Source organism: Pseudopipra pipra, chromosome 16 (assembly GCF_036250125.1).
Source record: "Pseudopipra pipra isolate bDixPip1 chromosome 16, bDixPip1.hap1, whole genome shotgun sequence".
Classification (NCBI taxonomy): Eukaryota; Metazoa; Chordata; class Aves; order Passeriformes; family Pipridae; genus Pseudopipra; species Pseudopipra pipra.
The window spans coordinates 15,047,420-15,059,612 of NC_087564.1; the positions used below are offsets into that span (position 1 = coordinate 15,047,420).

The window sequence follows — 12,193 nt, forward strand, 5'->3', positions numbered from 1 at the left end:
CTCCGGACAGGGAGACTCCACGACCCCCCCGGGCAGCTGTTCCAGCGCTCCATGGAAAGAAGTCCTTCCTCAGGCGGGGGCGAAAATCCTTGTCTTTTAATTTGTGGCCATCGCTCCTCGTCCCACCGCCGAGCAGAGTTCGGCACCATCCTCTGAGCCCGCTCGGAGACACTTGCGTGGATCGACGATGCCGCCCGAGCCTTCCCCTCTCCGCGCTGACGGAGGGACGCTCCAGCCCCGCCGCCGGCCGCTTTGTTCCCGTTTTATCTTTATTAAATCCCCGACCTCTCTCCAGACTCTCGCACCGACCTCCCGCTCCCCGCTGCCCTCAGCGGCCCCGCCCGCCCGCACATGCTCGCTGGCTCCGACATGGCGGCGCCCGGCGCGGGGCCGCGGCGGCGGCGGCCGGGGGGGCCCGGGGCGGCGCGGGGGGACATTCCCGGGGACATTCCCGGGGACACCCCCGAGAGCCCCGGTCCGGGTACCGCGGCCGGGCCTCCCCCGCCACCTCCTGGCACCTTCTGGCTGACCCGCATCGTGCTGCTGCGCTGCATCGCCCTGCTGTACCGTGAGTGCCCCCGGGGCGGGCGGGGGGCGCCGCGAGGAGCCACGTGGGATTCCGGGGCTGTCCCCATCCCGGGGCTGTCCCCATCCCGGGGCTGTCCCCATCCCAGGGTTGTCCCCATCCCAGGGTTGTGTCCCGTCCTCGATGGGCGCCGGGGACAGAGGGACTCCCCCCTTGGGGGCTCTCCGTGCTCCACGTGGGTGCCGGCGCGGACCCCCGGGCGCTGTGACCCCGCCCCGGGCCCGCCCCCCGTCCCGCCGGGAAGGGATGCAGGGATGGATGGATGGATGGATGGATGGCACGGGGGAGCCCCGCCTGTCACCCCGTCACTGCTCGGTTTGGGGTCTCGGGTACCTGTGTGTGCACAGCTTCGGGGATGGGCGAGGTGTGACAGTGGGGAGAGCCAAGGCTGCCGGAGCTCGTGGTGGGGTTTTTGGGGTGTCCTGTGCAGGGCCAGCAGTTGGATTCGATGGTCCTGTGGGTTCTGTGGAGTTCTGGATTCTGGAGAGCGGAATGTTATATGTTGGTTGTGAAATAAATTGTGGGAATGGGACTGGGTCTCCAGGAGTGAAATGACTTCAATATATGAGTGATCCAACCACTCTGAGCCTGTCTGGGAGGCCACCAGTTACATCCTGCCTAAAATTCTGCATAGTGTTTATGTCCATCAGATGCTCAGGGTGTCACATTTATGTGGATATTCCAGTTGTATCCCAAGGCAAATGATCACACTACAGTCAACATTGAATGGATTGGGAGCTGTGGAAGTTCTGGTGATGTTTTGGTGGCCATCTGACTCCAGCTGTTTGGATGTTGTTTGGACAGTGCTCTCAGGCACGTGGTGGGACTCTTGGGCTGTCCTGTCCAGGGCCAGGAGTTGGACTGGATGGTCCTTGTGGGTCCCTTCCAGCTCAGGATATTCTGTGATTCTGTGACCCTTGGGGGTCCCTTTGAACTCAGGGTATTCGATGATTCGATGATCCTTGTGGGTCCCTTCCAGCTCAAGATATTCCATGATTTTCTTGTTTTCCACTCCTGCTTTACTGGTGGGACCCTGCTGCTGACGGCTGGATGGTGTTGGTGATGTTGGAGCTCCCGTGCTGGTGGAGCTGGAAGGAGGGTTTGCTCACACCACAAGGTTGGTACCTCTCAGCAGAGCTGGTTGGAGCTGCTCATTCTTTTCATGTGAGCTTATGAGCTCAGCTATTCAAGGGAGGAACTCTTTGCCTTATGCAGAAGCAGGACTGAAGGGAGAGATGACATCCTTGGGTGCCAACACTGCCAGTCAGGACCTGGGGTTGACATGACCTTAAAATGTTTAACAGTAAAAGCAGTTTCCAGCCTCCGCTCGTTTGACTCTGGCACTGAGAACACAGAGATCCCTCCTCAGAGCCCACTGGTGCTCCACTTAAAAAATATTTACAGTGAAACCAAAACTGACATGTAACACACTACGGTACAAATTCTAAACTTGCCCCAGATTTGTCCACAGAATCGTTAGAATTTGTAGCCTGCCAGCCTGCTTAGATTATTTTGCATCAAAACCATGCAGAAGTTGTAGTTTTGTATGGTTTTGACACGTGCTCTGTTTCTAGTTTGGTTTCAGCTCTCGGTGAAATGCGAGGTTATGACTCTTTCAGTCAAAATGAAAGCGATTCTGATATTCCCCCGTGTGTAAATCCAGACTGCTGAGTTTCCCGTGGCTCACTTTGCAGTTTCCTTATGAAAAACTGATTAGTGTTCTCTTTGGGGGGAGGCTGCTGCTCTCTGATCCTGGATTTGGGGTTATAAATGGGGCACATCAGGGACCAAATGCTGTCCCCAGGGGCGGTGGCGTGTTCGGTGGGATGGGGCTGGAGGGGGCAGTGGGAAGGGAGCAGGTGGTGGCTGGAAGGGTGGGAATTGGTAGAAGACAAATGTATGGGACCTTCTGGTGAGTGGGAGACCTGATCTGGGACAACAGGAGCAGTAACAGGTGAGATGAATATCCAGTTAAGGGTGGGGTGAATTACAGGTGGAAATGATTGAGGCTGATGGGCTGCAGGATAAAGGGAGGGTGGGAATGCTGGGACTAGAGGAGAAGGCTGAGCTTGCAGAGTGGTGAGTAGAGCTGTATATGACACTTTTCCTAAAGGAGAAGGGAGGGGGAACTCCTGGGAGCGGCTGAAGGAAGGGTGAGACCCCAAAATGTTTCTGCAGTGCAGAGTGAGGAAACCTTTTGGAGAGGGGTACCTAAAAGGGTTTGGGTACTGGAGCTGGAAGGAACAGGGCAGGAGGATGGCTGTGCCCTTTGTGATGGAAGAGGTGCAGGAGAGGAAAAGTTTAACTGCTCATTATGCAACTTCTGCTTGGCTGCAGTCAGGCCACAGGGATTTCTGCTTTGCTTTTGGTTGGGGCACAGTCAAGCAACCTGGGCCTGGTTTGGGACAGCTTGAATTCCTACTTGGGCTGTTGCTGGCAGTGGTGTTGGGGTTCCAGCTCCAGTCCCAGCATGGGGGAGATGCCACATGGCCCCCAACCCTAGAGGGGTGGAGGCTGCTTGGTGTGTCTGAGATGGTTGTGAGCAGGCAGATTCCCCTGTGACCCTGCTGGTGGGCTGGGCTGCTCCCGAGGGAAGGTGGGCTGCCTTTTGATCCCTTCTGAGAGCCTGAGTTTAGAAACAGCAGAAAACAATTTAGTGCCTCTGTGCCAAGCTGCTCTTCCAGGCTCTTTTCTGAAGATGGAACCATTTACTGTGACAGATGATTTCTGTTCCCAGACGAGGTGATTCTGAGGCTCAGACTCGCTGAGGAGACGGCTGATGCCCTTGTGACAGTTTGACATTCCTTGACATTCCTTGGTTGTGGGACGTATTTCACCCTTTTACTTGTAACCCTTTCACTCCTGCTGGGTTAAGCAACAAATCCTTTGGCAGGGACCTTGTCCTGAGGTGTCAGGGGAGTGGTCACTCCCTGGTTGTGGCTCCTGCCTCAGTGCAGCCGTGTGAGCTGAGGGCTTGTTCCCCTCCTGGGTGGAAAGGGAGGGGTGGGAGAGCGAAGGACCCTGTGGATGGGCTGGAGAGGAGCATGATTTGGGGTGTGCAGTGGTACTGAGGTGAGAGTGGTGCCTGGTGCAAGCAAGGGAGATGCTTTCCCTGAGGATCTCCCCCTGTGGAAGGAGGACAGGCAGAGCAAGGCAGGTGGGAAGTGTTCTGTGTGCCTTCCCTTCTCCCCCACCCCCTTTGTTTTTAACAACTCTCCTCTTCTTTTCTTGAAGGGGGTTTCCAGCAGCAGCCAGAGCCTGGGAAGTCCCTGGCAAAGCAGCTGCTGTCTGAGAGGCAGGATAAAGAGGGGAAGGGATCTGATGATTTGGGGAGGTCAGTGACCAAACCCACCTGCTGCTTGCAGGAGTGGGAAGGAAGGGAAGTGGATTCAGCTGAAAGTGCTCCCTGAGGTTTCTCTTTGCAGCAGGGCTGTGCTGGGGGGGCCTCAGCAGAGCAGGGAGGTAAATGAACCACCTGTCATTTTCTAGGAGGAGCTGACACTGGTGCTGGTAAATTCAGTGACACCTGAGTTCTTACAATTGACAACCATCAGAGGTGTTTTCAGGTCTGGGACCTCTTTCACTTCACAAGTGTGGGCAGACCAAGAGGTAACACTCTTCTGGAGGAGGAGGGTGTGGAGTAACTCAGAGAACCCTGGAATGGTTTGAGTTGGAAGGGAGCTTAAAGGTCATCTAATTCCACCCCCTGCCATGGCAGGGACACCTTCCACTGTCCCTTGTTGCTCCAAGCCCCGTCCCACCTGGCCTTGGACACTTGCAGGGATGGGGCAGCCACAGCTTCTCTGGGCAACCTGTGCCAGGGCCTGAGCACCCTCCTAGGGAAGAATTTTTTCCTAATATCTGAAACTACTCTTGGAGAGTTTGAAGCCCTTTCCCCTTGTCCTGTCACTCCAGGCTCTTGTAAATAGTCTCTCCATCTTTAGTTCCCTTCAGGTACCAGAAGGGGCAACTAAGTAACCCCAAAGCTTGTCTTCTCCAGGCTGAACAATCCCAATTCTCCAGCCTTTCCTCCCAGCAGAGCTGCTCCAGCCCTCTGATCATCCTGGTGCTTCCTCTGGACTTGTTCCAACAGCTCCAGGTCCTTCCAGTGCTGGGGACCCCAGGACTGGAGGCAGCTCTGTGGGGGGGGGGTCTCACCTGAGCTGGGCAGAGGTTTGAAGAAATGCCCTTTTGAGATCCAAAGGTTTTCCATCCTGGCCTTGCACTGTGTGCTGGTTCTTTGTGGCAGGGATTGATGTTTTGGCAATACAGAAATTCTTTGAGGTCTTGTTGGAAGTGCTGTTACAGGTAAAGAGCTGGTCCCAAAGCTCTTGACAACAAATGTGCATTATTTGCTCCCTTCACCCTCCTCCTAAATCATTGTTAGGCACCCTTTTTGGGTGGTTACTATCATCAGATGCCAGATGTAGAAGTTTAAGTAATTAGATACCACCCTCCCCAGTCTCAGCCAGGCTCTGTGGAGTGCTTTGAAATAAAAGCTATTATTTAAATCTGGTTTATATTCCTGCTCCTTATATATTGTTTCATAGTATTTTCTTTCCCCAGAGCTGGAGCTACGGGAGGCTCGTGCTCCTTCTTCCTAATTCTGAAATCTAAAGCCTTCTCAGGGGGATTTGGCTTCCTGTAGGTTCCTGGCTCTCCCCGGTGTCCTTCCTCCTCTCTTTCTCTGCCATCTCCCCTGCCTTCCCTTCCCTCAGTTATATTAAAAGGCTCCCAGTAGCTTCCAGTTTGCCTGGTCAGGACTAGAGAGCATCTTCTGATGCTTTTTCTCCCCTGGAAGGTTTTATTTCAGCTCAGAGCTTGTTAGCAAGTCTGTCCAACGACAGCAGCGTGTCAGCACCGGGTGCTCTGAGCAGCTGATCCCCCTGAAATGGGAAAACGAGAACAAGAAGGGAGAAGAGGATTTATCTCCCTGTCTGCTCCTTGCCCAGAGCTGCTCTGGAGCAGAGGGACATCCTCCAGCTGCAGACTGGGCTGCACTGGTGTGGTTGGAACAGCCTGAGTGCCCTAGGGAAGCTTTTGAGCAGTGCCACAGCCCAGCCTGCTCTGTTTGCTTCCAAAACAAGGAGGCAACGGGGAGATAAGGACTTAAAAACCCCCAAAGCAACCACCCCAAAGTCTTCAGCTCTGCCATGAATGGCAAGAAAACAAAAAGGTGTTAAGAACAGAGGACTTTGTTGTGTGTTTCTGTGTGGCTGTGGGGTAGCACCGTGAGAAGGGGGGTGCTTGGCTCTGCTCCTTGCTGTGGTGTTGTTACTTCTGCGTTGCAAAACTTTGCAGGGGAATTTATCAATTGAAAGCTTATTTGATTTTAATTTCTCTGATAATAAAGCAAATGCCAGGAATATTCTCCTCTTTCTTCTTTCTGTTAGTACAACCTCAGCCTGCAGCATCCAGCACAGGGCCTGTTTGATGCCTCGTTGGGTCAAAGGGGCACTTGGGCTGTGGCTCCAGGCAGACTTTTTGGGGGTGTGCAAAGTGTAGTTTGGTTTTCATGCAAAGCTCTGTGCTCTTGCTTCATTTCTTCTCCTGGTTTGGGCATTAAGTAAAAGCTGAGACTTCTTCTAATGGGGGGGAGAGAGAGAAAAAGCCACATGACCGGAAAGTTTTGGATTTCACATCTTTAAATCTTTACCAAGCATGGAGAATGGGATTCTCTCCTTCTCCTGCCATGAGGCAGGCTGAGCCTGGGCTGGAAGAAAGGAGCTGAGGTGACAGGGAAATATGGGTAGATGGAATCATTTTGGGTGGGGGACTCTTTGCTGCACACTTGGGTTGTGTTTATTGGGAGAACAGGGGTTTGAGCAGCGCTGGGTTTGGGGGGAAAGAGGAGCCTGGAAGGGGAAAGAGAAGGTGGAGGGAGGGAGTTAATGGAAAAGTACAGTTAAAGCAGCTTCTGAGGTGAGAGTAAGTGGTGGAGGTCTATTAGCAGCGATGCCAATTTACATGGATCACTTTGTGTAAAGCTCAGCTCCAGCAGGGAGAGGAACGTTCCCATGTGAGCTGTCAAAGGCTGCCTCGAGTGGGAGGGAGCTCAGGGCCACTGAGCTCCTTCAATCTGCAAAGGATGGATAGTCTGGAGAGTGACAGTGCTCCAGGTGGGACACAGAGACTGGGATGGGCTGAGAACACCCAAATCTGTCAGGGAAAAGTCCTGGCAGTGAGCAGCCAGAGGGAAGATGGGAATGTGATGGGGTTTGTGCTGGGGCTGGAGGCTTAAAGGGGTGCAGAATCCCAGGAAGAAGCTCCAGGACAAAGGAGAAGTGGTTGAACATCCCCTGGTGGGTGTGGCAGCCCGTGCCCAAGGTGGAAGCAAACTTGTTTGACCTGGAGGGAGTGGGAAGATGGAGAGTGGAAAATCCCCAAACACAAGGCCACGGGGAGAGAGGTTTCAGAGCACAGGTTGGGGAAGAGGAAGAAGCACAGGCTTTGGGGGAAAAGGGACTTTTTTACCCCCCTGACTGAGCCAAGGTCAAAGGGAAGGTTCCTGGAGAAGGGAGTGGGGTCTGTTATGCTCAGTGTAAGGATACAGTTTCTCCAGGGGTTCAGGGAGAGGAAGCAATGACAAGCTGATAAATAACTTCCTTTTTCCCCCCCCCCACTGGATCTGTGCTTCTCCCGTGTTGCTGAAATCCTTTGGAGAATCTGTCTTTAGTTTCAGGTGTTCCCTGTGTCCAGTAACACGGGAACTGCTCTTGGAGACGGAGCTGGTACCTTGGGAAGAGCAGGGGAGAGAGGACTGAGTGGAAGTGGGAGCTTCCTGAGGGATGTGCTCCAAAAGATGCTGGAGATGAGGGGGGAGGGAGCAGAGTCATCAAGGCGGCGGCTCAGCCTGGGGAGTGTCCAGGAGAGGGAGCTGGATCCGGGATGGAGCAGCACGGCTGGGAACGCTGCTCTGTGAGCAGTGCATGGGCCGATGGGCTGGGAGGTGATGGATCCAAACACTCGGGAATGGTCGGGATTTGGTTTGGGGGAGGTGAATCCCAGCCAGATTAGTGCTGTTGCTGGTGGCGTTTAGTTGTGAGTGTTGATGTGCGAAACACAAGTGAAAAACACAAGTGAAAAACCACTTTGGAGCCCAAACTGGGCAATCCTAAAATGTGCATCTCATGTCAACTCTAACTCTGTCTCTGCTGCTTTCAGACTCAAAAAGGCTGTACAGGACTGTCCATACAATGTGTACTTTTCTGCAATTGCTATAGTTTGTTTTTCCTAATTTACCCTTTCCTTCTTTGTCTTGCATACGGTGCAGGGGTCTAATTTAGACTTTTTTAGACAAAAATGTGCTTGGCAGTTATGGGTTGGGGCAGCAATTCTGGAGCGTTTAGAGGTGAATTTGATTAGCACTTTTGGAAAACTGTGCAGCAAATTGCAGTGCTAATCATGGGCAATCGAGCCATGGAGTTTTAAGGCAGAGCTGGTCTTTAGTTGTGTTGTTTTTTGGGCTTTTTTTAAGCCAAAAATGAAGATATTAAGCTGTCTGAAGCTCAAAAGCATCATATTTTTGCTGGCTTCACATATCAGGGTTTCTGATTACGCAGTTGTGCTGAACTGAGTGTTGGGAGAAAAATATGAATAATATTGAATAATGTGAATATTTGCAGTCAAGAACTGATCCCGTAGGGTTGTGATCAGTTTTTCTCTTGTGCCTCACTGCCCATAACTGGGCAAAACATTCAGTGTGTCTTTTAAAATTGGTAAAATCATAAATAGTTGGTATAAAAGATGGATGGGAAGAGATGCAGCCACTTAACTCCCAACTTTGTTGCGTCATCGCTGTGATTCAGGAGCTGCTGGAATCAAAGGGAACCCTCCCAGTGACCTCTGCTGTGGGTTGTGACTCGTGGTGGTTTTCCAAATGAGAACAAAATATGTGGTGTGTGCAGAGAGAGAGCTGGAGAGAGTGTTAAGTGGATTAACTGAGCCCCACTGGGGACCTTTGTGTGTGTCTGGGGACGTTCAGTTTTATTCCCTGGGGCTGCAGACTTTTGGTTGCTCCTCAGACTTCAAAGGAGTGGGAATCCAGGCCTGAACTGGGGGTTTGATGTCAGTGTTCCAAGCGAGGGGCAGGGAGCAGAGGAACACCAGGATTGTTGTTTGCAGAGTGACCCTGTTCAGATAAGGGAGGCAACAAATGTGATCATTAACCAGGGAGGTTTGGGGGGAAACAAATTGGCCTTTTGCAAGACCTTTGGGATTGCTGTGCGTGACATGGCTGGGGTTTGATAATGTTTGAAGGATGGGTAAGTTAGTGGATGGAGCCTAATCAGGGAATGTTGGCCTCCACTGGTTTTTTTTTGTTTTTTTTTTCCCCTGAGAAATGGAGATTGCTGCAGTTACAAACTGCAAATTGGTTACTGGAGGAGATTCTTAAAATATGAGCTAATCCCTACGAACTGACCAACTTTCTCTGTAGAACATCAAATTCTAGGTCTATAATCTGTAATTAAATTGCTTCTGTGCTGTTAAAAAAAGCAGCTGGTTGTTCTAAGATGGTCCAGTGCAGGAGCACAGACACTATAAATGGGAGAGCTGTAGGGACATGGGAAAAGCAGCAATTTAGAGGACGGGGAAAATATTAAGACTTTGTATTTCCAGGATGTGAGAGGATCCAGAAAGTCAATCCACAGCAGAGCTACTGTCTTTGGCAGTTGGGATGGAGAACTGTTAACCACTGCTCTGCCAGAAGGATTGAAGGGTGGTTTGAACAGCTCTGGGGTTCTCAGGATGGGAAGGACAAGGACCTGCTGGAATGAGGCCATGGAGATGCTCCAGGGGCTGGGAGCCAGGCTGGGAGAGCTGGGAGAAGGAACCTTGTGCTTGAGCATTGTAATGACTGTTGGGTTTTAACAGAGATGAAACCTTGAATAAATTCCTTCTGAGCCATTAATGTACTTCTGTAACTCAGGACTCAGAATCATCCAGGCTGAGGGATGTATTTTAACACAGTTTTCCCCCCTCCTTGTTTTCCTAGTTGTGGCCTTCCTGGTGGCATATCATCAGAACAAACAGCTGATAGGAGAGAAGGGGCTGCTGCCCTGCAAACTGTACCTGCAGAACATCAAGAGGTACTTCAGAGGGAAGATAAACCTGGATGCCTTGAGCTATGCCCCAACCATCATCTGGTTTCTGGACTGGTCTGACATGGACAGCACCTTGGACTGCCTTGCCCTGGCTGGCCTGGCAATATCAGCCTTTGTGTTGGTGGCTGGATGTGCCAACATGGTCCTCATGTTCATCCTGTGGCTTCTCTACCTCTCCTTGGTCAACGTTGGACAGATCTGGTAGGTTCTCAGCCTCTCTGCTTTGTTTTTCTCTGGTATCTGATGCTGTTTGCCAAGACAATGCCCTGCCCAGCAGGAATTCACACAGAGCCTGGAGTTTGCCTTTTGTGGGTGCTGTGGTTGAAAGGAATTGGCTCTTGATATTTGAGATTAAGCTGTATTTTATTTATTTTTTTATTTTTTTACTCCTTTGACTCTTCAGATTTGGGGTCTAAAATTTAGTCTGGCACAGGCGGGTGCTCCTGGTGTGCAGCAAAAACACACCGAGGGATTGGGTTGGGTTCTTCTGGGAAAGGGGTAAGAGAGAAGGGGGGGTTAGATGATGTTGCCTCAACTTCTTCTCTTCTTAATATTATATATGAAACAGGAAATGAGGTGGTTCTTGTTAAGGAGTGGGGGAAAGGAATCAAAGCAGCCCAGCAGCACAGTTCATTCAGCTGTGGTTACATTTTTCATTAGATCCTCTGAAATGGGTCACTGGGTGGTCAAAACCATATTTTTATTGTGCACACAGTGTGACCTGGAATTCCCTGGAGAAAGGGATGCTGGGTGCTTCCAGTGCAAGTAAATACAGGGAAAGAGCAAAGCAGGGATTAGCTGGAATTCTCCCAGGGAATTGTGGTGGCAGGAGGGGTGAGCTGAGAGCACCCAGAATCTGATCTGGTGGGTGGGTGGGTGGGCGGCAGCATTGGCCTTAAACTAAGGCTGGGTTTAAATCTCCCTTCTCACACTGGTTTGTCCATGGGTTTAGGTGGTCCTTTAACTGTCTTACTGTCAATTTGGGGCAGACTGAGAGGTTTGGATGAGTTCTGATGCTTCCCCAGGGTAGAAGATGACAGATCTTACCCTGTGGGGAAGGACAGTGCTGTCAGGCCATTCCTGACCAAGTTATGAGACAGCTCAGCAAAGAGGCAGCTGAAAGGAGGAAGAAATTCCTGCTGTGGCCACGTTGGTTGGAGTTGTTGTCCAATCCTGGTGTTCCTGTTGCTCTGGCCAGGCTGGGCTCCTGTGACCCAGCACCCCCCTCCCAGCAGAATCCTCTGCTGTAGGTGCCTGGGCAGCCAGTTCCAGGAAGATATGGAATGATAAGGAGGAATAGAGCTCTCTCTTCTTTAGGCCAGTGAGGAACAATTTATTCCTTTTATCGCTTTTGCTCTCTTTTTTTTTTTTTTCCTATTTTAATTTTAAATGTTCCTATTTGTTTTGGGCTGGAGTCTCCAGATACCGGGTGCTGCTGGAGGAGAGACTCTTTCAACTGCTGTCCAGCTGGCTTGGGCTCAGTCAGGGGAAGCTTTAGAAGAGCAAACTGTCTCCTTTGAAGGGCAGGACACGCTCCCTGTCTGTCCTGGGACCACCTGGGAGCTGGGGAATACTCTGGGAGCCAGGGGACAGCTGATCCTGCTGGGACAGCACAGCTGAAGGGCTCAGAGGGTCTCACAACCCTCAAGAAAGCTGCTCCTGGGAGAGGCTGATGGGAGCTCTTTGTGAGGGGGTTTGCAGGGTAAGGATTACTTTGGCAACCTAAAATCCTGAGAACTGATGTTGTGCTGGCCCTGAATTCCTGATTTGCCAGTTTGTTGTTGGCTCTGAACTGTGTGAATTCAGATGCACTTTGGTGGTTCTCAGCTGAGCTTTCAGAGAGCAAGGTGTCAGTTCTGGTACCTGTGAAATGTGGGGCCAGGATTGCCAAGTTGGAAAGTGGAAAGCACTGGGAAGCTTTGTTTGTAATTCTGGGCACAGTGTTCCCAAAACAGCTGTGGGTCTGCTCAGCCTAAACCTGGATGTGTTCTCTGGGCCATGGGCTGCACTTGTAGTGGTGTCACACTTTGATCAGGAGCTCAGTGTGTCTGTCTGAAAATACTGGTTTGGGTTTTTTTTTTTCCCCCATGTGCCACTTTGGACTCTTCCTTTTGAAGTCAGAGAGGACTGTCAAGAACCTAAAAATCTGCCAGTGCAAGAGAATATTTAATGTCTGACCCACTGGGTGTGAAGTGCTGAATCATTTTTATTTTAACTTCAATTTTCCTTGTAATTTCTGCAAACCATGCAATAAAGTGATGGTAGTAAGAAGTGGTGCCAGTTTGAGTAGAGCAGAAGCTGTTAAACAAAGATAAGAATGCTTTAAAAGATTTTTTTTTTTGTGGGAATTCCTCATAGATCAACATCCCTTTTGCAGCCTGCAAATCCTGCTTGGCTGAGTTCAGTCCATAGTGCAGCTCCATGGGTCCAGTACAAATGGCTTTGTCTTTCTCCCCAGCTTCCTCCCTCCTGAATATTATCATGGATTGTCATCTATTTAAAC

At 51.1% G+C, this 12,193-nt stretch overlaps 1 protein-coding gene across 2 annotated transcripts in view; it reads left to right on the forward strand.

Annotated features, from left to right (window-relative positions):
• The first annotated feature begins 336 nt into the window (after nt 1-336).
• LMF1 (lipase maturation factor 1) overlaps nt 337-12,193 on the forward strand; it is a 157,767-nt gene continuing 145,910 nt past the window's right edge. Inside the window, exons 1-2 of one of the 2 annotated variants that reach the window (XM_064673375.1) lie at nt 337-568; nt 9,582-9,891. In XM_064673375.1, coding sequence (XP_064529445.1) covers nt 352-568; nt 9,582-9,891 — 527 coding nt within the window. In that variant the 5' untranslated portion in view covers nt 337-351. Of the gene's footprint in view, nt 569-9,581; nt 9,892-12,193 lie in introns of those variants that run through there. The other variant, XM_064673376.1, reaches the window with a different exon arrangement.